Raw genomic sequence first — 24,865 nt, 5'->3', positions numbered from 1 at the left:
ACTCAACTCTGCACTAGCAGTTTCACTGGCACAGGTCCACATGGACCTGAAACATGGGGTTGGGTCTGGGTAGGGGACTGGGGTACGGCTGTCACTGCTGCTGTCAAATCAGGACCCTTCTCGGATCCAATCCACCCCCCCCCACTGGTGGCTGCCCTATTCCACCCTCCCCCAACCCACTGCCACCTCATTTTGCCCTCCCTGCTCCCCTCCCATCCCCCACATCCCCCAACATCCTATCCATCCTCCCCCACCTCCCCCAGTATCCTGCCTGCCTCAGCAGGTCCTCCAGGATCCACTAATGCATGCAAGAAAGCTCTGGCCTTCCCATGGGTGCTCCTGCAGCACACTCCTCTGGGTGGTGCTGGAGGATTTTTACAACTGAAATAAATCAGTTCCACTGTCACCTGGTACCAATAGAACTGGGCCACAAGGGAATTGTAGGTTCATCCACTTCCTGCTCCATGTCCTCCTCTCTCACACACAATGAGACACATACATACACCTGGAAAGAAGGAAGGAATCAGTGGAGTTTCTCACGAATCAGTCTCTGGACCCAGCAATTTAGGGCTCTGAGATTTCTCTAACTAATTGAAATGGTTAACCAACATAAGCTTTAATTACACATTAAAACTTTTGTCCAGATTACTTGATAGGGTTTACAAAAAGGCTCTGAAAACTCAGGGCCACAATTCAACACAAATATATGCACCTTTAAATCCATTTTAATCAATGGACTTAAGCACATCTACCTCTTGTGCTGGACTCAGCCCAGGTCTTTAGACTCATTTGAAGGTCCCAAAGTTGTCATACATTGCATTGGAAGTATCGACTGCTCGTATCTGCCACCAGATTGGATGAAGAAGCTTAAAAGTAGCTTCCATGGTGCATCCTGAATGAGCAAGTAATTTCCTTGTTTTGTATGAAACTACTATAGATAGGCTTATTACAATAAGGGCACAATCCTAACCCCTTATGTCAGTGCTTTCCAGCACTGACATAAGGGCAATGCAGCTCTGAGGGAATGGAACAAACATACCCTTACTTTGAGGAGGCCTCCATGAATGACAGCCAACTGCAGGATGCAGCACACGTCTCATTGGCACCGCTATGCCAGTGCTGGAAAGCACTGACATAAGGGGTTAGGATTGTGTCCTAAGTCCTACAGGCAAGTGAAGCAGACAATATTCATCTGAAATAAATGCTTATGGCTCTTACAAATGAGACAGTGTGCTATAGTGGTCAGAGTTTCTAGGACTTGTGAGATTTGGACTCACATTCATGCTTGCCATGAAGTTTATTGGTTTGACTCTGGGTCAACCTCTTTCTCTCTCTCTCTCAGCCTAGCCTACCTCATAGGGCTGTTGTGAAGAGGGATGCCACAATGTGTTTTCCAAAGGAAGGGTATAATTAAAAAAAAAACAACCCAAAATACTAACTGACCCTGAAAGTTTTCTATGGTTCTTTATTTGGAACTTTAAAAAAAAGAAAAGATTCTGCAAGAGGCTGCAGGAAGACAGTGCGCAACTTTTCAAAACAACATTTCAATGCAAGAACAAAAACACAATATTGTTGTCATCTCCCACTTACAGTTTCCTAAATTCTTTGGTCTCAAAGACCATTAATGTTTTCTGACTGAGCTATTTCCATAGTGCATCCATGACCTCAACTGGTATATGAACACAAATGATTTTACTATTATAAAAAAAAGTTTGAACAAGAATCCCCATCTATAATCTACGTATCTTGCCACGGAGCAAAACGGAAGTTGAAAATTTCAGGCTACAATTGTACACTTATCTGAAGCAAAACCCCTTTAGATTCAACAGACATTTCTTCTAAACATGTATGTGATTTTATTGTAAGATCTCTACTCTTTCTCAAGGAATTGGAATAAAATAAGATTTGCAGCTTGGGGATCCTCATGGATTTATTGCTGCTTGTGTATTGCCGGGTGGTGGCAGTGGCCAAGCGGCCTTTGTCCAGCTTAGGATATGTTGCAGCTGTACTTTAGTTGTACCAGTTGTGGCTGTACTTGAATTTATTGGATCTAACCACAGTGGTCCATGCCATAGTGACTTCAGGACTTGACTACTGTAACATCTCTGTGTGGGACCACCTTTGAAGACTACCCAGAAACTGTAATTAGTGCAGAAAGTGGTGGCCTGCGTCATCTTGGGAACTTGGTGGTTTCATTCAGTCCAGCTGCTGCTCTTGTGTCTATAGTAAATTCCAGTTCATTTCTGGGCACAATACAGGGTGCCAGTTTTGAGCTTTAAAGCCCTATATGGCTTGGGACCAGGATATTTGAGGAACTGCTTCATCCCCTATGAACTGGCACATGACCTGAGGCCAGCTGAAGGGGTTCAGCTGCATCTTCCATTGGTGGAAGCCAGGTTGGCAGTGACAAGGAGCAGGGCCTTCACCATGGTGGTACCATTTTATGGAACTTCCTTTCAGTAGAATTAACAACTACACCCTCTCTGCTTGCCTTCCAGTGAGGTCTCAAAATTTTTCTTCTTCATCCTGCTTTCCTTTCAAATGTGTAGGTATCTGTATTTCATTTTATACTTGTTTTTAATGGCTATTTTAAATATGCTGTGTTTTAACTTTTGGTGCTGCTTATTTTATTTTATATTGATGTTTTACTGTTTTCGCAAGTCTTATTGTTTGCCACATTGAGCACCCTATGTTTTAGTAGGAGAGGCAGCCTGTAATTATTTTTCATTAATTACTTAATTAATGTCTATGACTCTTTCATCTATATTCCTGGATGTTCCCCTAAAACTCTCTGGATACACTTTTTCAACCATTATATAATTCAATTAAGATGTCTCATGGTTTCCCATGTTTCAGACTTTTGACACCCAGGTTTCAGTCTAAAAGTGCAACAAATGCTAGCCTGGTCCTTCCAGTAAGGTGGCTTATTGAGTTTCAACAAAATAATGTTATTTTAACATCTCTTATTTTGTGCCTAGTTTGATCCTAGGAGGAGTGACTCAGGGACAGGCCAAACTAGACACAACCTTACTCATGTTATTAGCCTTGACATGCTTGCATTTTCTTGTATAAAAATATGTGTAAGGAGACCTGATCTGGGTCAGGACCATGATAGGGTGAAAACCTCCCTACCCCCTCCCCATAGGCTCAACTCAGTTCAAGCCCCCATACATGCTATTAACATAAGAAAACATACTAGGTCCAAGGCTAATTATGTCATGCAACTGCCTAGTTTTGGATCTCACAGTAAGGACCCATATGGCAACTTAAAATGCTGATGTGTTCACCTGGAACCAGATTATCCAGTTTCTCCTCTAATGTAGGATCTAGCTCTTTTGGCAGTAAGTTTGTACAACAGTTGTAAGCAGGGCTGACCCAAGACCTCTCAGCACCTGAGGCAGTATATGAAATGCTGGTGCCCTATTCTGTGCAGTACCTTGCTGCACCATTTGCCAGCCCCCTCTTACCTGGAGGCATGACAGTTGCTGCCTCTGCTGTTCCTTCCATTCCTGGGAGTTGGACAGAAAGAGGGGAACCAAGTGGCAAAGGAAGTGTGGAGGAGACAGCATCAAGAGATGTTCTAGCCCACTACTTGTCTCTCCTCCACACTTTCTCTTTTGCTCAGTTCCCCTTTTCAAATCCAGAGGCCACAAAGAGGAGCAGTAGCAGACAGGCAGTCGGCAGCTTGAGGCAAGTACCCCCTGCCAATCCACCAACTGAGACATCCACATGAATCGGGTCCTTTGGCAGAGTGGATCCATTGGATCTAAAGAAGAATTTGCACTGTCTGATTCCAATCCACTCCTCATAAAATTCTGCAGTCAAATACTGAGGAAAGCAAGCAACCAAGCACTGTTAAAATTAACAGCTGAACCCAAGCTTAATGTCCATGCAAGCCCAGCAACTGAGTCAATTCGTGATTTATTAGTCAGTTGTGCCGCTCAATCTGTTAACACGTTTTCTGTCAATGAGTCACTATATTGGAATCTCGGTAGATCTAGCAAGGAGGTAGGGTGTTGATGTCAGCAGTGACCCCTTTAAGGGTAAGGCCTGGGCATCCAGCAGAGTGTGCTGCAGAGCCGCAGCCACTTGAAGGCAATAGGGCTCTCAGGGATATAAGGAGCACCTGAGGCGGGAAGGGTTTGTGGGCAGCAGAAGGAGGAAAGCTTGAGGGAGTGGAGACTGGATTAATGGACTTCGGAGACACTGGAGTTTGGTGTATGGCTGCTGTGCCCAAGACCTGCTGAGGACCAAGGGGCTGCTGTAGTGGTGGGAGGCTGCTGGCAGGAGAGAGGACCTCTGCAGGTTGAACAGGCAAGCTACCCTAGAGGTGGGGCCCAGCAGGACTGCAGGCCAGAACCAGGGTCATTTTTGAGGAAAGAAGGGGAGCTAATTAGCTAAATGTGGGCATAATTCTCCAGGCAGAGCTCGGATTGGGATTTGGCAGAACAAATTGGTAGCAGGAGTGGGGTTCAAGCCCAAGGCAATTAGTATCCCCTTGCATAACAAGAGAGCAAAGCAAATGGATCTCTGGCAGATCTGGGAGGCCCTGGACCTTGCTATATGGAAAGCAAATGCTCCTGCCACATTATAGAATGTCTAGGCTACTTTGAGCATTCTTTGGACCATATTCCAGATGGTGCAGTATATGGCTCATTAAATATGGCATCCTTTCCCTGAAAAGGCTCAGGGGGTCAGGTGGGGAGGATGCGGAGAAGAGAACTTTGGGAGAGGTAGTTGCCAAGTTAAAAGGGCTAATTTTCATAGAAAGAGAGAAAAATCTCACATATGTGGAGGCCTTGGCAAATGCCCACAAAGATATAAAGGTGGCAGAAAGCCTTAATAAGGCACAGGCAGGACGCCTGGTTGAACTAAAGTGCTGGTCTCCACTAGAGATAAAGGGGTGGGGCTGCAGGAGCAGCAAAGAGGGCCTCTTTGACTCTTTTCAGGCTGGCAGGTTGGGAAGCACTGTGTTTGTTGCCAATTTGAATTATAAAGTTGGCTGTAAGAAACTGAGGGATGTGTTCAGCATGGCCGGTGTGGTTGTCCGTGCAGACATTCTTAAAGACAAAGATGGCAGAAGTCGAGGGATCAGAACTGTGACTTTTGAGCAAGTGATTGAAGTTGTTCAGGCCATCTCCATGTTCAATGGACAGTTGCTGTTTGGTAGACAGATGAACGAACCTTACCAAAGAGAGACTGCTTCCCTCCAGAGCTGCCCCAGCAGCTTCCTCATGGACTTGGGGGCATTGGTATGGGGCTGGGACCAGGAGGGATACCTATTGATATCAGGACCAGGATCAGGAAAGAAGGGGAGCTAATTAGCTGAATGTGGGCATAATTCTCCAGGCAGAGCTTGGATTGGGATTTGGCAGAACAGTCACTCGGGCATGCACCAAGCATACAGTTATCCAGAGGGAAATTATACCCCTGAGCACATCCATGTGGGATTTGCAACTACACATTCACTCCAATCCAGGGGTTTATCCTGTGCAAATCCCTCTTCCTGTACTGTCAAGCATCCTTCAGCTGTCATCCTGTGTTTGTATGTATCCTAGGAGCAATTGCCAACTAAAAGTGATAGGTGTTTCTCCCTGAGGGTCTGCCCCTGTGAGGTGCTAAACTTCCTGATCCTGAAAATTCTCCCCTGAAAACAGTCTAGGCCAGGACACCATCCCACTTCCTCTGAAAACTCAAAACTCACAGGTATCAGACCACCACAGGAGTTTTCCAACCATATGTTCCAGTTCCAGTGGAAGATTCCAAACTCACGGATTAAGAAATGAAAAAGCTACTTGATGTGTTCTGTTGGGGGGGGGGGAGCTCACAAACAACACATGGATTGCATGGTTTTTGGAACTGTGCACTATGCCTGTTGTTGGCATCCTTCAGTCTCGGAAGACTATGGTATCGTGCTCTGAATAGTATTCTGGAACAGTGTCCTCTCCAGTGCGCGAAGCCTGGGTAAAGTAGATATGGAGGATAGACTGTTACCCATGCAGCAAATCCCCCCTGTCCATGTTGCTGAAATGGTCCAATGGAAAGGCAGAGGCCAATACGGTTGGTTCCAGCGGTGTCGCAGGAGTTGCCAGAACATGACTGTGTTCAGCCATGAACTGCCTCAGGGACTCCGGCTCCGGATTTTGCCTCAAGGTTGACTCCTGAAGCCTTTTCCATAACTGGATGTAGCCACAAGGCAGTGGAGGTTTGGAATCAGAGTTTTCCTTCTCTCAGATGAGCTGCCTTCCCAGGCTAACGAGCCCCATCTACCCGGTGGCTGTTTAGTCGCCTCTTATGACAAGTACAGCCAAACCGAGGGCCTATTCCTATCCCCAGCCCCCAGGGGAATCTATGCCTGTGGGAAACACTTATTTACACATGGGTTTTTTGCACATATGTTCTAAGCCTCAGTTAATCATCATTGTATCCCTCCATCACTGATTTGATCCAGCCATACAATCTAACGATCAGTCAAACATTGAATACAGAATAAATAAAAATGAATCCAACATAGAAAACCTGACCATAAAACTAACGCAGTGAAACTAGGTTTACTGCGCTGGCCTTTGCAGCAATGGCAGAGAAGGACAACTCTATCTTTCAGGGCTGGCATCAGAGATTGAACCAGAGCTTTGTGCATAGGTAATTTTATCCTAAAACTACTAGGCAGGCAAGAAGCTACAAACAGCTGAAGTGTATCCGCACCAGTGCTTTTTGTTTTTGTGTGTTTTAAAGTTTAAACCAGAATCTTCCACAGCCCTTCCTACTCCCCAGTATGGTACTGGAAAAAAATTTTTAAAATTCCATATTGCAAACACAAACTTGTAAAGATTATTATCTTCTACCAATACATGTTAACATTTGTTTATTCAGTTATACTTAAGAGAAACTCTTGCCTCCTTTGCAGTCTTTCAAAAACCATTTTTTTCCCATTTTGCACAATGTGAATTTTTTTTACATTTAACTGATTGATTAAAAGCCAGTTGGTAACCCGGCTGACAACTCTGATTATCATTGGTTACCTTATTGAAATGAGATTTTCTGTTGCAACTGGAAAGCATTCTTAAATAAAGATAAGGATCAGGAGGCTACGCTGGCAGAACAAGAACAACTAACTTATATAAAATAAGTAAGAAAAATAGTACGTAAGAGGAATGCAATATTACACAAGGTTGTCAAGAGGTCATGCCCTTAGGGGCAGCTTTCTTGCTGTCTTTTGGAAACTCATCAGTTAGAAATGAAAAAAAAAAAAGACCTGGAGATCCTAGTTGATCATACAGTTGCGATGTGCTGCTCAGTTTATGCACCTAGCAAACCAAGATAATTTTTGGATTAAAAGGATTCATGCCCCATTCATCCAAAACTTAGACTGTGCAGTTAGCAGCACATAGCAATGTTATGTCCATCTAAGATTCCCCAGAGTTTTTCTTCCTCTTTTATTTATAGCTGATTATATAATTTGTTATATAATTGGAGTTAAATTTGTTAAACGTTATATAATCGTCTGAAAACTATCATTCAAGAGACTGGTGAGGCAGACTCGGGTAACTTTCTTGCACTTGTGGACACCCTAAAACAAATAGTTCTGTGCAGTCCTAGGCATGTTAAATCCTAAATTTAAAAAATAAAATACGCACACAAATTCATATATTGATATGACTCTCCAGTTGATGATTGGGAGGTACCTTCTAAGAACAGCCCTGTTGAATCATCTAGTCCAGTATCCTGTTTTCTGCAATGATCCACCAGTGTCCTTTGGGATGCCCGTAAGCAGACAAGAACACATATCATAGGTCCATCATCCCAGTGCTGTCTACTTTGAATAGGAGCAACCCTCAAGTTTTTATTATATAAGGCCTATGAAAGACAGCATTCATGACAACAAAGAGGTGGGTATGCAGCTTTTGAAGACCTGGGCTTGAAGACCTGAAGACTGGGCTTGCCTCACCCAGCTTCTTCAAGCTCACCTCTCTCTGTCACAGATTAATGCTCAGGGCCTAGTGTTACAGCAGAAAGTGGGCTTAGATTTGTAGCTAGAGAGAACCTCACCTATTGTGACCTTCTGAGGGATGACACAGTGTTTTGGCATCATGGGCAAGTTTTGGCTTAACAGGCACGCCCTATTGGAGCACTGCCCAGCAGAATGAGAAACCAAGAACTCCAATACATCAAACCTGGGGCCAATTTAAACATTGCTAAATGCACTTCCTCTCCTCCATCTCCAGGATAGCGCTCTTTACTCGGCAGAGTTTTCAACTGTGATATGCAGCTGAACCATGACCTTGGAGTAAGTAATGCCTCCATTCAACCTCTAGCACAGCATGTAAAGTGAAGGTAACAGGTCACAGGGAGATGAGCAAACTCAGTTGCTAGTTACCAAAGAATGGAATGTGAATGGCACCTAGCAGAAGAACTAAGGATTCACAGTGTTCCAGGCATCTGGGAAAAGCTCAACTGAACTGTGTGAATCACAGGCGCCACCCCTGTCTGTACAAAAATTGTGACTGCCATGATTTCTGCACCCAAGGGCCAGGCCCTCTTTGTTTCATTGTCTTTGCTAGACTTCCCTGTTTAGTTGTCTAAGCTGAAGACTGTTGCTAGGAAGAGACTTCATTAGAAAATACACAAACAAACCAAGACAAAGGATGGATGAAGAATTCATAGGCTTCCATGATCCTTCCTGCTTCTTGCATTCTGCATAGTATAGGACAGACCTTATAGGAGCATTTGTCCCATCCTAACACATTACCTCCAGTCTCTGTCGATCTGCCGGCACATGCACTGGCAGCTTGCATGACCGCAAAACACTCAACAGCTGCTTTGTGGCAGCCTATACCACTGGAATCTGCAATCCACCAACAAGCATTTTAGATAAGACTGGGCCATAAAACTGATGTAATTCAATTCTGTGGTCAGTAAGTTCTTTAATTGCATCATTTCTGTTTGCAAAAAAAGTTTTCTTAAGAGTAATGAGAATGCTGCCTCTGTTCTGACTTTTGGTGCATCTTTCAATGCAGTTGCTCTTTCATATGGACACCCCCACCCCAACCCTCAATTAATCACACAGAGAAGATCTGATCAACAGAGATTCCTGGTTTAGACAACCTGTTTGAAGGCACTGTAGCAGCTCTGTTTTTAATGTGTCTTCAGGACTGTCAAATGATAACAAAGCGAGTAACACATTAGTAAAACAGTGTAAGCTACATCTGCAGTATCTGCTGGTGAATATACCATTAACATTAAAAAAAAAAACTCTCATCTTCAACATTTATGTTTCTCTGCCACCCACCCTTTTACATTGATCTATAATGATTCTTTTTTAGTGTATTATAGAAGTCTAGCTTTCAATTTGTTAGTCATTCACTCATTCCAGGATATTTCTACCCTGCTTTTCTATGGAAAATGTTAAAAGTAGCTAACAAGCTCATTAAAATAACCATTATAGGGGAACTCATTGTAACAAAAGCAAATAGCAGGATCTGTTGTCACAAACACTTACAATGCAGCAGTCAGAAAACAAAAATGCAGCTAAAATAAATGCTGCAGGTCTTAACTGCCTTTTCAAAGGATGGAAACCTGGTGGATCTGCACCGTGGAAGGTGTTCCACAAGTAGTTCCCAGCACTTAAAAAGCCCTGCCTCTTCTGTGCACTCACTGTACAATGGGATCCAAAGCCAGGCTCCTAATGCTGATTTAATGCTTGGGCAGGTTGATCTAGGTCAAAAAACCTTACTTTATCCTGACTTTCAGTAGTTTGGCACTTTCAGAGTTCTGTTTTTCAAAATTTCTGAACTGAGCAAAGACTATAAACAGTTTTTCGGACTGGGTACCGTGGTTTAGCTTTTTTACCTAATAAACCTAAACCAATCCTAAAAAGGGGGGAGGTTAACTATCACCACACTAAAATTAAGTTAAAAACTGAAAACTAAAAATAGCAACTAAAACTCAACCTAAAAACTGTGGCCTCTGAGGAAGCTCACCAAAGCTGTGGGCGAAACGTCAGGTTTCCATTTTTAGGTTTTAGCGTTTAGCTTCTTGTTCCAGTCTTTTTAGTTTTCAGTTATAGTTTTATTTGATGTTTAGTTTCAGTTTTAATCCTTAGTTGTTTTAACTTCAAGTGTGTTTTTGGTTTTTAGTTTTTTTTTTTAGACTTTTTAGCTTGGTGTTAGTTTCTAGTTTTAGCTTTTTAGGTTGAGTTTTAGTTAAGTTCTCAGTTTTTAACTTAGTTTTAGTGTGGTGATAGTTCCCCACCCATTTTGGATTGGCTTAGGCTCATTAGGTAAAAAAGCTAGAGCACGACACCCAGCCCGAAAAACTGTATTGTTCAACATGGATTCCAGCCGTGAAAGACTTAGCATGTGAACAAAGACTACTAAAAGGTCAAAGTTACAGACCTATAACAAAACATGAAAGCTGGTATTCTATCAGCTACATAGACTCACAAAGAGAGTCTGGGCCAACAAGAAGCTGACGGAACATACCAAGATCCAGGTCTACAGAGCTTGCGTCCTGAGTACACTTCTGTACTGCAGCGAGTCACGGACTCTCCGCTCACAACAGGAGAGGAAACTGAACGCTTTCCACATGCACTGCCTCCACTGATGCATCCTCGGCATCACCTGGCAGGACAAAGTTCCTAACAACACAGTCCTGGAACGAGCTGGAATCCCTAGCATGTATGCACTGCTGAAACAGAGACGCCTGCATTGGCTCGGTCATGTCGTGAGAATGGATGATGGCCGGATCCCAAAGGATCTCCTCTATGGAGTACTCGTGCAAGGAAAGCGCCCTACAGGTAGACCACAGCTGCGATACAAGGACATCTGCAAGAGGGATCTGAAGGCCTTAGGAGTGGACCTCAACAGGTGGGAAACCCTGGCCTCTGAGCGGTCCGCTTGGAGGCAGGCTGTGCAGCATGGCCTTTCCCAGTTTGAAGAGACACTTGGCCAACAGACTGAGGCAAAGAGGCAAAGGAGGAAGGCCCATAGCCAGGGAGACAGACCAGGGACAGACTGCACTTGCTCCCGGTGTGGAAGGGACTGTCACTCCCAAATTGGCCTTTTCAGCCACACTAGATGCTGTTCCAGAACCACCTTTCAAAGCGCGATACCATAGTCTTTCAAGACTGAAGGTTGCCAACATGAACATGATCAGCTACATAGGTATATATCCATATTTATCTCTAACCAGTGCACAGAGTGGGGAAAAAGGTCCTGAATTTATTAAAGGTCCTGAATCTATTACTGCTAGAGTGATGGTTCCACAGCCTGCTGTGAAGCATGGTCAAATCAAATTAATAGGCTCCCTTGCAATCTGTGAATGTTTTATGGAGGTAAAACTACAATGTTGATGAAGAATACTTATTTTATTGCCCATTATCATACATGAACCACCATTCCAGAACCACCATTCAGAGCGCGTACCATAGTCTTTCGGGACTGAAGGTTGCCAACGGTGTATCATACATGGCGCAGACTGCATATATGTGTTCAAGGCGCATATCAATGCACCTTGTGGGTGTGTCGGGGCATGGTTTCATCTTTGTCTTCCTGCACAGCTCTTGCATCTTGACGCTGTCCCCCTTGTATTTCAGTTGAAATTTTCCTCATTTGGCTTGAGGTACTATTGACTCTCCACACACACACACACACACACACACACACACAAACACTGCTGGGCATTACCTTTAGACACAATCAAGCCAAGCATCTTTTCATCACCAAAGTGTCATCAATATTTTCATTCTTCTCTACTTCCTGCTTCATGTCACCATTATTTTTTTTTTTCCTGATAAATTCCCACCTTCTTGCAATGGTCAATTTTTCTTTGTCATGCAAAATTCCTTGTTTGCTCAATACCTTTTCTCTGGTGAAAGTTCACCCATTCGAAATGAAAGAACATCAAAATGAAACCCCTCCTCCCTGGAGCTCATTTTTAAACAAACAGAGAAATAAAGGCTGGAGGAAGGAAATGATTTCACACTCTGTAATCTGCAACAATTTCACATCATGGCAAGTCTGATCTTGAACTTGGAGCCACTTCACACCTTTTTTTAATGTACTTTTTAAATACCTCCCCTCCCTTTGGTGCCAGGCTTACTCATATGTTCCTGCTGCAGCTTCCACAGTGGCTATTGGGGGGGGAGGGTCGTCCCAATATTGTTATTGTTGTTGTCCCCATCAGAGGGAAGGTGCACCACATCAGGCAGGCAGAATGTTAGCCATTGCACATGCAGACAAGTACACACAGAAGAAGCCTACCATAAGCATGAGCTGGGAACAAAACAGATACACTTCACACATTATGGATGTACTTGTATCAAATATTGTCCTTAATCCGTGTGGAAAAAGTCAATGGAGACTTCCTAAATAAGCGACATGAACGACAAATTCTAAATCATATTTATCATTTTTCAAGGAAATCAGTGGAAAACAGTATCCTCGGAATACACTGAAATACCCGTTTAACAGAGATTTTGCAGCACCTTAAAAGCGGGCAGACTGATTGGGAGATTGCACATGCTAGAGTCCCTCTTGATCAGATCAATGTTTATCTTTAGTGCCAAACAATATACAGTACTGTAATGTAAAGAATATGTCATTAAGAGACATCTTTGGGGTGTGATTCTATACTTCAGAAGTGCCTATGAGCAGCATAGGACACATCTCTATGACCTCAAATGCCAACATAATGGCCACTATGTACAACTATGGTCCAATTATTCTACTGTGGGATGTGCCATAGACAGTACAATGTTGAAGCAATGTACCTCCAACATCGGCACCACTACCGCCCATGCAAACCTCCTAATTGGTTGGGAAATTGGGAGGAATGTGAGCAGGATGAGGAGAAATCGAAGAATGCGATATCTTAAGCTCCTTCCAGATGACACACTCTCAAAAGTCAGCAAAATTATACACCCAACATCAGAGTTGGCGTAGGAATTTTTTAAAAAACCCATAAGAAACAATGGGAAAGGGAAAAAAACACCAGAAAATCTCAATTCATTCCACTCTATCTGTTCTACCCACTTTCTAATGGTGGAGCATTGGATACAGACTACAGATGCCAAAGCCAATCACAGCACATCAATCCCAGTTCTACAGTCCCTGCAAGGGAGGCCAGAATGCAGATAACAGGGCCCACAACATAGAGCTATACCTCTCTGGCCTCATGGCACATTTAGAACATAAGAACACACATGGAAACTGTGATAATGAGAACTATGAAGAAAACATTGCACAAACAACCTGTTGTCACTTACAACATGTATGGTAAGATATTTGATTCTTATTCTTATTGCAGGGACTCTGCCCCAGGTGGACGCCGCATACGAACAACAGAGAGGAACTTCCACTCCAAAAGAGGGAGCAAGGGCAATGCACCCCATGAAGGTAAGCAAGGGAGGGAAGAGAATCCCATGCCACACTGTACTGATACTGCATCTCTGCCTCATGTCACTACCCTGCCTCCCCCCCAAATACTGACCCTTCAGTATTGCCAAATGTGTCTTTGCAGTAAACTGTTTTGCCTCACCATGCCTTTCATTGGCCACAGATAATAGCAATGAATGTCTGCTCTCTCCTGGTGAATGTCAGGTACTCCAACTGTTGCCCCAGCTTGCCACACACACTCATCTGCAGCCCTTTTTGGTTTTTCAGGACTGCAGTATTTGGGGCACAACAGTCACTTCTCATGTCAAAATGGCAAGAAACAAAAATTGAAAATTGACAGAAGATACATGATGCTAACGCAGCCTAAAAACACTGCAACATATACATGAGATAATCTTGTGCATTAATGCAACCCAGGGGAGCCCATTACTGCACCAGGGCAATGTTGTCCACTGGAGAAATGACATACTCATCTGTACTTGCCAGGAAAAAAGATTCGGTTGTATCTGGAACTTGTGCTCCGATACTGCACACAATGGGAATACTCAGGCTTGTCCTACTGTAACACTAAATGGTTCTAAATGTGTTAGATCTTTGCAAACAGTCAAAATTGTTCTGAAGAGTATTCCTAATTCACTACTCAATACAGATAAAATTTAAATGGTGGCAGTAGTGGACTGATTGAAAGGAGAAAGAGCTGTTCTACATAGTGTTTTACTTTCCTTGGAAAATCAGGTTTACAGATTGGGTTTGCTCCTGGACCAACTTTATTCCTGGATTCCCAGGTGACGTCTGAGACCTGAAGCGCTCCCAATGATGAAGTGCTTGCGCCCTCTCCTGGAAGACCTGATCACGGTCACCATACAGTCCTCTATATCAGGGGTGCCCAAACCCCAGCCCTGGGGCCACTTGCGGCCCTCAAGGACTCACAATTCGGCCCTCAGGAAGCCCCCAGTCTTGCTGGAGCCCACACTGGCCTGACGCAACTACTCTCAGAGTGAGGGCGACTGTTTGACCTCTCGTGTGAGCTGTGGGATGAGGGCTCCCTCCACTGCTTGCTGTTTCACATCTGTGATGTAGTAGTGGCAGCAAAGGAAAGGCCAGCCCTGCTTTGTGCAAGGCCTTTTATAGGCCTTGAGCTATTGCAAGACCTTCATTCATTCAGATAAGTTCATCTTTAATATATTCATTTATGTAAACTTATGTAAATTTATTCAAATTTTAAATGTAAATTAATTATTTTCTTCCTCGGCCCCTGACACAGTGTCAGAGAGATGATGTAGCCCTCCTGCCAAAAACTTTAGACAGCCCTGCTCTATATGTTATCATAATGCAAACTCAATGCAGGATTACCCATGAAGCTGCTTTCGCAATTACGACAGGTACAGAATGCCATTTAGTATTGGATATGAATTGGTGAAATCACATTATGCCCATACTGAAACAGCTATGTTGATGATGAGAATGTTCTGGTCCCAGTTCAAGGTGGTGCATTGACCCATAAAGCTCTTAACAGCCTAGGTTGTGGATATTTCAGGAAGTATTATCATCATCATCATCATCATCATCATCATCATCAACAACAACAACAACAGTATTTATATACCACTTTTCAACTAAAGTTCACAAAGCGGTTTACAGAGAAAAAAGTACCTATTCCAATATGACTCTTCTCATGTTTAATAGCAACTGAGGCTCTGCTTTACATTCCATTGTATTTTGAGGCCAGTTTGGCCTCTGCTAGAGGAAGATCCTTCCTAGTTGCCACTATGGAACACCCTTCCACAAGCTGCACATTTGGCTCTGTCCCTTCTGACATTCTACAGACAGGATAAGGGCACAATCCTAACCAACTTTCTAGCACCAAGTTAAGGGCAATGCAACTCCAAGGAAAGGGAACAAACATTGCCTTACCTTGAGGAGGCCTCCAACTGCAGGATGCAGCATATCTCCCACTGGCACAGCTATGCCAGAGCTGGAAAGTTGGTTAGGATTGTGCGCTAAGATATTTCTCTAGCCTCGTGTTCTCACTTGCTAATTCTTACATTTGGGTCTGTTTTCTGTTGATCTGGGTTGGGTTTTATTTTTTAACTCACTTCGATTGTATTTGCACTTTAATTTTATTGTAAACCACTTGGAATCTGTGTGTAAATGGAGTAAGTAAAGAAATATTAGGGACTCACACCCATACAGAAATTGAATACTGAAATTCTTGCCATTTATAATCCAGAAATCACTATCATTTATCTGGAGCACAATTTTTAGCAGTTTTGCAACTACAGTTTGTTCACAAATTATAACAAATTTTAACAATTAAAATTATAATCACCTGCATTAAGACACAAGAACTGTCATCAATCAGTCAGACTTCATTTCCACATATTAAGAGCTGCCCAAAATTTTCTAATGCAGTTAGAGGCTTCTCTTTCAATAGGAAAAGTCAGAAGAAAACTCATGAATGAAGGAAAGAGAATGAATGACAGAATGAAGGACAAAGATCAGAGGTAAAAATATTCAGAAACAAACTTCCTTTCATAAGAGTTTGTATGTTCTTTATAACTTTCATTTCAATTTTGTTTTCAGATCAGAGAAAACATTTGTTTCCTTTTGAATCCAGTATGCCAAGTAACCAGAGCAGCCTGGAATGAAGTCATGTATCTTCCCAGAGAATTTCTTCATCTCTTTAGCAGAGGCATAACCTGCAGCATGAACGTGAGTAAGTATATATTTCACAAGTGTGACAACCGTAGTTGTAGTTTAGATTTAGAAATTGTCATTTCAAACACACAGGAAAAAACTTCAATGAAATAAACAAAGCTAAGCTGAGGAGTGGCCCAAGAACTTCTGGCACAGAGCACCAAATGCTGCTCCCCACCACAACCTTGAGCACCTTATATCACTAGCATCAAATGTCACCTCCCTTACCAGGTAAATCCTGCCTCCACACCTCTCCTTTTCCTCCTCCCATTCCTGAATTTGAATAAGAAGAGGGCAATTGAAAGGAAGAGGAAGTATAGAGGAGAGGAGTGGACCAGAGAGGGGAAGACAGAGGTGGGCTAGAGTGTCTCCAACAAAAAGAGGGGAAAGGAATGGGAAAGACTGTGTAGAAGAGAGGAGCAGTGGGCTAGAGTATTGGAGACATCAGTTTTGCATTAAACCTGAACCCATTCTATTTTAGGCTGATTCCTGATACTAAATAGTACTAATTCCTAAATCAGTCTTATTACCTATCACCATATTGCTTGCTGGATAATTTTGAAGTGGGATGTATGCCCGTTTTCTGTTTTTTAGTATCCCTGGCATTTGATTGTCTTTGCTGTAAGGACAGAAAATAAATAGTATTATTTATGCAGCTAGAGTATTTCTTTTGTTTTTACAACAGTGAATATGCTAATGAGATTGTTGTTTTAATTCTAGCTTCTTTTTCCTTTCCATCAGCCTGCTACTTGAGAGTCAAGTATCTGTGCTAGACACATATGAGAGACATTGACAAAAAACAATAGAGGTAGCCACTTTGCTACTTTTTTCTCTGAAGACATCCCTAGTGTCCCTAGTGACACTGTTAACCAGTTAATTTCCAGGACCAGTTCAAGAGGGTGGCTCCAGTAGGCCACAGAAGTCTGGCAGCACTTGGAGGAGAACATGCCCAGACATTCCCCCACATGCCCCTCTGCCTCCTGCCTTTTGAAAAGAGTGGCAGGGCAAGGAGGAGGCAGTGGAGCAGGGAGAGCAGGGAACACACAAAACCCATTACAGAAAATCAGGAGAGTAGCTTCAGACATAGTTGATTCCATGTGTCAGGAAGGCTTGGGCCAGGTCTGCAATTCATAGTGCTGGAATTAACCCTTAAGTCCCTCCACAGTCTGGGCCCAGGTTTCCTTAAGGGCCACCTTTGCCCACCTGAACCTACCCGAGTCTTATGATCAGTCTCCCAGGCAGGGGTAGCATCACAGTTTAGCCAGGTCTTGCATGTTTGCATTAATGAAACAAACTGTATTGTAAAGCTATTGGGGGGGGGGAACACTATGAGGGCACATCTACACTTCTGGCTTTCAAAAGCCATTGATCTGGTTCAGACATAACAAGAAGTAATGGTTTCCACTACATGAACAAGCCCTGGAGAGCTTGCAGGTTCTCACACTCTGCCCTCTCTCCTCAAAACATTCACACTTGATGTTAAACTAAACACAAATACATCTTAGCCATTGTACAATTCTTCAGTCATACAGAAGTCTCAGCTGGCATACCTTCTATCCAATTCTCTCTTGTCCTTGAGCTCATCATCTTCCCTGTTGCACTTTTCTTTCACAAGTGGACTGGACTATTGATATTAAAAATAAGGGTAATTAGAAAGCATTGCAATGCTGTAAAAGATGAGAAATCAGATTCATGAACACAGCATTTTATACTTAGAGCATATCATCAATCTACCAATTGCTGGGCTATAACAAGGAAGTCAAGCTCAGTTTTTCACTGCAAAATGGAAGTCATTGCTGAGCCATTGCTGCTGAGACAGTGGCCATCCTTTCTGTTGAGTGCCAGGGTGCTAAGTCTTGTTATATATCAGACTGACTACCTTTCTAGGGTAAGAGGTAAGGAGTAAGAGGATGTGCAAATAGACCTGGATGAGTGGAAGGGAAGAGAGACAGACATAAGCAGGCAAGTTGGTGGAATCAGAAAGTCAAGCAGAGACAAAGATAGACAGAAAAGGAGGCACAAAGAGTGGCAGATGGTTGGACCAACAAGGCAGGCAGAGAGAGCGAGAAGGACAAACAGAATTACATTCCAGCATAACTATCTGAAGTTGACTGACATTTCACAGTTTACCCACAAATACCAAGAACAAAATTAGACTAGAAATAAAGATCTGTGTACATTTAAGATATTTTTCATACCTGCAGATCTAAAGGATCGGTTATCTGCTCCCATATAAAGCTGCCAATTTTTTCCCTAATTTCTGTAGTGAATGCAAAAATATTTACCAAAAACATTGTACAATCAGCCCACATCTGAGGAAAAAATAAATCAGTCATGCTGTTGACAATAAACATTGATCAGATGGTAAAATATGTTGGATAGAGAACATCGTGCAATCACGAAGTTACAATTATCAGTGTTTGCTGCTGAATATATCAGGCATTCATTGCTGTGGCTCCCTGGGCCTTCAACAGCAGGGTCTACTTTCGAAGCTCATACTGTACAGTACATGCAACTTGTCAGAATAATATCTTTTTATGTGTATGAATCGCCTGAAAAAGGCTTCCTCCCCCTACATTCTCACTTGTCACAAGCTTATGCTTATAGGTACAAGCTTATATAATTTGAAAAAGAAATAATATACTGTAATTACATTTCCATAGGATACATATGTTTTCAAGAACAACTGTGCATATGATACCAACTGCTAGTTACTGAAAGGGGGAGCAATGTCAGTCCTTCATTTGCCAACATCATCATCAGCCAGCCCTCAATTGTCTATTTTGTATCCAGTTTATGCAACTTTGATCTTATTAGCCAACAGGGTAAATTACCAGAAAGGCAAGGAATACATTTAATCAGAGGTTGACCACATTGGGCACTAACTAAGGAAGCACAAGTCGCCGCCACCCCCCCAGGAGCCCACCAGCTAACCCTTGAAGCTCCCCAATGTAGCCGTCAGCAGCAGCAAGAGTCATGCAGCCAGGCATCTTGAGCCATTACTACCTTCTCTTTTTCATAGGTCCCTGTGATGGGCGAGCGACCTCTGAGAATAATCATTTGTGGAGGATGGAAGAGGAGGCTGCTGGACACTTATAACCTCATAACCCTACTGTGCTGAGGTAGGAGCACCCGGAGATCTCTTCCCTTTCCTTCTCCATCTTATCTGAGTTGCAAAAGGAGAGGTGAACACATTCTGGAAGACACTCTTCCCCCCGTGACCTGGTGGAACAAAGGGAAGAGCATCCAAAGTGCTCCATAGTGGGGGGAGTGTGTTGTGTTCATGCACATGCCAGAACACACATATACATACTATAGAAAGACCCCTGAAAGGTTTTGCCTCAACAGCTTCCTCAGACTTTGGTGCCAGTGTTGCACTTAATACATATATACATACATAAAAATAACACTGAAGAGACTTTTAGATCTTAAATCTCTTGATCATGTTTGAAATGTTGAATATATGTAACTTTTCAGACAATCCCCCCTCCTCACACACACACATACCGACCTTGTTGCAAGCAGGCAGGTGGAAGGAGAAAGTGTCCTAATGGAACTGTGTTTTTCATTTCAGAATTGGCACTTGCACTGAGATAACTAGCATGAAAAACTGCAATTCTATCTTCTAGATAATCTAAGCTCTGGTGTATTCTATAGGAGGAAGGGAGAGAAGTCTTATAAAAGTAAATCAAGTATTGAGCATCCAAACTGTTTTCATTGCTTCATATTAACTCCAAACAGAGCAAACCTTCCATAAGAAAGAGTGATGGAGGTCAATCCTGGCAACACCTTTGTGGGTACAAAAATGGCATATATTCTTATAATATTGAACTCTAGATTTGGTGTAATAGATCTATAGACAAAACAGGACTTCCCACATATATTGTAGATCATTGTCTACCTGAATGTAGATCATTTTCATGAGGCATGAAGGATTTTAAAACATTCTTTAAAAAAAACACCTCTAAGGGGGTAAACAACCCAAAAATATATTTACTCTGAGAAGATCAAAATAAACAATAAAGGAAAGATGGGAGGGGGGGGCGATGTGTCAAGCAAGCAGACAAAGAGTAATTATAAGAAAAGCACTGAAAGCAGAGAGCCAGAAAGATTCAAAAGAAGAAGAAAGCTGGAAGAAGAAAGACATTTAAAAAGTAAAAAAAATAGAAAGACAGACTAATTGAAGAGAGAAGAAATTGAAGGACAAAACGAACAGAAAAATATATACAGAAAAGTAAGGCACACCCCAACTTTGCCCTAAAAGTCCAGGTTATATAAGAAAACAAACTACACATTTTAAGGGCTGATTGGATGTTTTGTTGGGGGGGGGGGTGTTAAATATACTGTACTTTATCATCAATCATTTTGTTTATTACAGTATGTTTTACTGCCACAAGAGGGCACCATTTGGATTTTCTGCCTCAGGCACCATAAAGTTATGAGCTGTTTATCTTCTCAATGCACATTTGCTAGAATGAAACAAAGACAGGGTGTCAATCAAATTTATTTTTTTAAGTATTTATTCTACACACTTTCAATGAAGTAAAAAAGTTTTCTAACAGGCAGCTAATCTTGCAGTTTCAGCTGCACCACTGCAGACTGCAGGAGCTAGGAATTTACATAGCATGTCAGGGAGAAGGCTGGGCTGGAAACCTTTTACCTAACATCTAGTTTTCTGACTGCTGGCATGGGAAGTGTATTTTGTGTGTGTGTGTGTGTGTAAACCTTTCCTACTTACCCTTACTCCTTAAGGGGGTAGCATCCCCCCCAAAAATGTGCACACCTGCCTGGGTGATTGTAACTCCAGGTTGGGAACCACTGCTATAGAGGCTGAGTCAAAGATGTACCTTTTCGTATCAAGATGAGAAGCATCACTGCTGAACAGATAATGAGCTGCATCTTGATTTGTGATCTCTCCTCCTTCAGCAACTGTAGAAAAATACCACAGGAGGAGAACATGGTTAATAACCTTGATTTTGAAACATGGAATTTAAATTTGCACGAGTGAAATAAAAATGTGCAAAGTTTTTATTTAGGAAGAGATTGAGAATGGCAATATATTTTCTACACTGAAAAGCAATATCAAATGTTGATACTTGTCAATAATAAGAAGTGGCAACCTATGACATTTCATGGGTTCCTCTCAAGCTCAGAAGAGGGCCAGAGGTACACTAGTGAGAAACTTCAGGAACCTTTCACTCCAAGCCAGGCTGCAAATTTCACCAGTTTAGCAAACTGGGATTTACTCTTGAATAGCATCTCCTACGCATTATTGGCGATTGTATCAAATTTAGTCAAGCTTTTCCTTTGTGTCTATCCAGTCAAGAACCAACATTTTCCATCAGCCTGCTTGTACATTTTTTACCCCCATCCCAACTTTTTTGTATTTTATTTAATTCCTTTTCTTCTGGATTTTTAAGAACTAGTTATCTTTAGAGCCTTGCCTGCCTAGTCCATCTTCTTGGGTAATTCAGTGAATTCTCATATCTGATTGCTCTCAGATGCTACTGTGGTCTTGACTTTAAATAAGAAACGCTGGGATTCTATGCTGTTCCTGGAGAGGAGTTTTTCCCAGAAGACCAGCCCCTCTGCCTGGTCTCTTTAGTCTGGGCTGGTGACAACGAATAGAACAACCAATTTCTTCCCCACTCAGCTTCTGGCCCTGTAAAAAGGGAAGGAAAGAAAAGGGTCTATGCACACTAACCACTAGACACTACTCCCCTTGGTCAGCTTGGCTTCACCTGACACCTTCCCTGACGCTTCTGTAATGATGGAAAAGTCCAAAACAGAAAACAGTCCAATGGATCAAAAAAGGGGGGGGATACTTGAGGTATTTGTCTGTACCTCAAGCTGCTGGTTAACACATGGCCAGCTGAAAAGCTGGCAATGCTAGATGTGTTCTGCAGAGATGTAGGTGTAATAAATGTTGTTATCCTGAACCAGAAATCTAATACATGTCCTCTTTAAAAGAAACAGTGATAATTTAGGAAGCCCCTGAGATTGAGCTGACTCAGCTTAGTCTGGAAGCTAAATTTGGGGAAGGAAGCTGAGCTCTTGCATGAGAACCATCTAGTTCAATATCCTGTTTCACACAGCAGCAAACCACATTTTTGGGGAAGCCCATCCATGAGGCCAACTGCGGTGTAGTTGCCTCCGGTAGCAATTTGGCCAGGGTTGCCCATCATCCACTTATTCCTCCTCCTCTAGCTCACTGGATTGGAAAAAGAAAAGGGGGACAAAGCAGAAGTGTAGAGGTGAGAAGGGTGGTAGACTACAGCATCTCTAATGCTTTAGCCCACCACACTCCTCTCCTTCACACTCCTTCCATTGTATTCCCTTTTTTCAATCCAGGGAATTTTGCACACTTGTACATGAAGGCAAGAGGCCCCCCTCCCTTTTTCTCCATAAACTTGCGTACAGAGATATACTGCCTCAGGAAAATGCAGGCTCTGACCTGTCCTGGTCCCAGGCTTGTAGCCATTTTTACCCTATTGTCCTTGAAATTGTCTAATCCCCTTTTACAGCTGTCTTGGTCCATGTCAGTAACCACAGCTGGAGGCAAAGGACGATATAAGTTAATAATGGGTTGTGTGCAGAACTATTTCCGTCAGTCCTGGAACAACTTTCATTGGTTGACTGTGAGATTTTCATTGAGGCTTTTCTTATTCCCTTTTTCCACATTAGGGATAATTTTACAAACTTCTGTCATCATATCCCACTTTTAGGTGACTTGATTTTCTAACTTAATGCTTTGGCCTTTCCTCACAGGGAAAATGTTGCAATATTTTGGTAATGTTGCTTAATATAACATGTGATAACAAATGATGCAGCACAACTGGAGAACCCAGAGTCAAATCTGGTCCCCTGAGAAGTACCACCTGGCTGGGGTTGCCAGCTTTTCAACCAGCCTCTGTAGCTGTGCTTTGATGTACCCACAGCAGCATGCCATAATAGTTTTTATCTTGATGCCATGAAAAAGCAGGCATTCCTCTGACTTCTGTTAAAGAAGCCAGGATGCCAGGCCAGGCCTGGCATGTTTAATTGAAAGAAGCCAGGCCAGGATGTTTAATTGGTTCTGGTCAGTTGGCAACCAAGCAGCTTCCCACTTCCAGTTGCTATTTTAGAGACAAGAGAGATAATAGGCTAAAGAAGACCTGAAGTAGTCTGGCTTATGGACTGGGGAGGGGGCTAGCCCACAACCCTCCTTCTCAGAATAGCCTTCCTCTACAATAAATTGCAGACCAAAGGTAAGAACACAGGAAGAGCCCCGCTGGATCAGGTCAATGTAGTCCAGCTTCCTGTATCTCGCAGTGGCCCACCAGATACCTCAGGGAGCACACAAGATGACAAGAGACCTGCATGCTGGTGCCAGTCCCTTGCATCTGGCATTCTGAGGTTGCCTACTTCTAAAGCCAGGAGGTTGCATATGCCCATCAATGGCTTGTAATCTGTGATGGACTTTTCCTCCAGCAATCTCTCCCATTCCCTCTTAAAGGCATCCAGGCCAGATGCCATCTCCACATCTTGTGGCAAGGAGTTCCACAGACTAATGACACAATGGATAAAGAAGTATTTTCTTTTGTCTGTCCTAACTCTTCCGACACTCAGTTTTAGTGAATGTCCCCTGGTTCTGGTGTTGTGTGAGAAGGAAAAGAACACCCCTCCATTCAGTCTCTCCATCCCAAGGCATGTAGGCCAGAAAGGCATGTAGGCCAGACGCCATCACCACATCCTATGACAAGGAGTTCCACAGACTAACTACATGCTGGGTAAAGAAATATTTTCTTTGGCCTGTCCTAACTCCCCCAACACTCAATTTGAAAGGATGTCCCCTGCTTATGGTGTAGTGTGAGAGGGAAAAGAACACCCCTCCATCCACTCTCCATCCCAAGGCATGTAGGGCAGACAGCATCACCACATCCTATGGCAAGGAGTTCCATAGATTTATTACACGTTGGGTCAAGAAATATTTTCTTTGATCTGTCCTAACTCTCTTGATACTCAATTTCAGTGGATGTCCCCTGGTTCTGGTATTGTGTGAGAGGGAAAAGAATACCCCTCCATCCACTCTCTCCATCCCAAGGCATGTAGGCCTGATGCCATCACCACATCCTGTGGCAAGCAGTTCCAGAGGCTAATTACATGGTGGGTAAAGAAATATTTTCTTTGGTCTGTCCTAACTCTCCCAACACTCAATTTGAGTGGGTGTCCCCTGGTTCTGGTGTTGTGTGAGAGGGAAAAGAACATCCTTCTACCCACTTTATCCATCCCCTGCATAATTTTGTATGTTCCCCCTTCTTTCAAGACTGAGGTGTAGTAGAACATTTGCTCTGTTGTGGGTCACCATCTTTCCAGAAGCCAGAGAGGTCATTGCCTTCTTCACCTGATGCCAACCCCTTAGCAACAACATTGGCCTTCATTTTCACGCCAAGCTGGGCAATGTCTGCCGTTTGCCTTCTGCCAAGAGTCAGGGCTGCTTCACTCACCCCAGAGGTTGCAAAGCTCTTGGCTGACACTCTGGGAGAACCAGGCCCTGCAGCCACTGAACATCCTGCCTTGAGGTAAAGCAAGGCCCAGAAACAGGATGTGAGGCAGCCCCTCCTTTGCAAGGCCTCTGCTTTGGTTCTTTCTTTTGGTGCAACAAAATCTACAAGCCGGGGACCAAAGAAGCTTTCTCCACCCACTTCTCCCATGACACTTTGCATTCAGGTCTGAGCGATTCACTGCTCACAGACACATGAACATGTTTTCCCCACCACATGTAAAACCACTGA

General features: G+C 43.0%; 1 protein-coding gene across 1 annotated transcript; it reads right to left on the bottom strand.

The window, feature by feature from the left end:
* Positions 1-15,956: 15,956 nt before the first annotated feature.
* TERB2 (telomere repeat binding bouquet formation protein 2) lies at positions 15,957-24,641 on the bottom strand. Its single transcript, XM_066635447.1, has 7 exons — positions 24,578-24,641; positions 20,939-21,020; positions 19,603-19,742; positions 18,290-18,351; positions 17,642-17,715; positions 16,622-16,710; positions 15,957-16,093 (listed from the first exon to the last, which is right to left on the bottom strand). The coding sequence occupies exons 1-7, from the start codon at positions 24,639-24,641 to the stop codon at positions 15,957-15,959; spliced, it is 648 nt and encodes a 215-aa protein (XP_066491544.1).
* Between the last annotated feature and the right edge of the window lie 224 nt (positions 24,642-24,865).

Source organism: Tiliqua scincoides, chromosome 8, assembly GCF_035046505.1.
Source record: "Tiliqua scincoides isolate rTilSci1 chromosome 8, rTilSci1.hap2, whole genome shotgun sequence".
Taxonomy (NCBI): Eukaryota; Metazoa; Chordata; class Lepidosauria; order Squamata; family Scincidae; genus Tiliqua; species Tiliqua scincoides.
The sequence above is the reverse complement of the archived record's forward strand: the minus strand, read 5'-3'. Positions and strand labels throughout refer to the sequence as shown.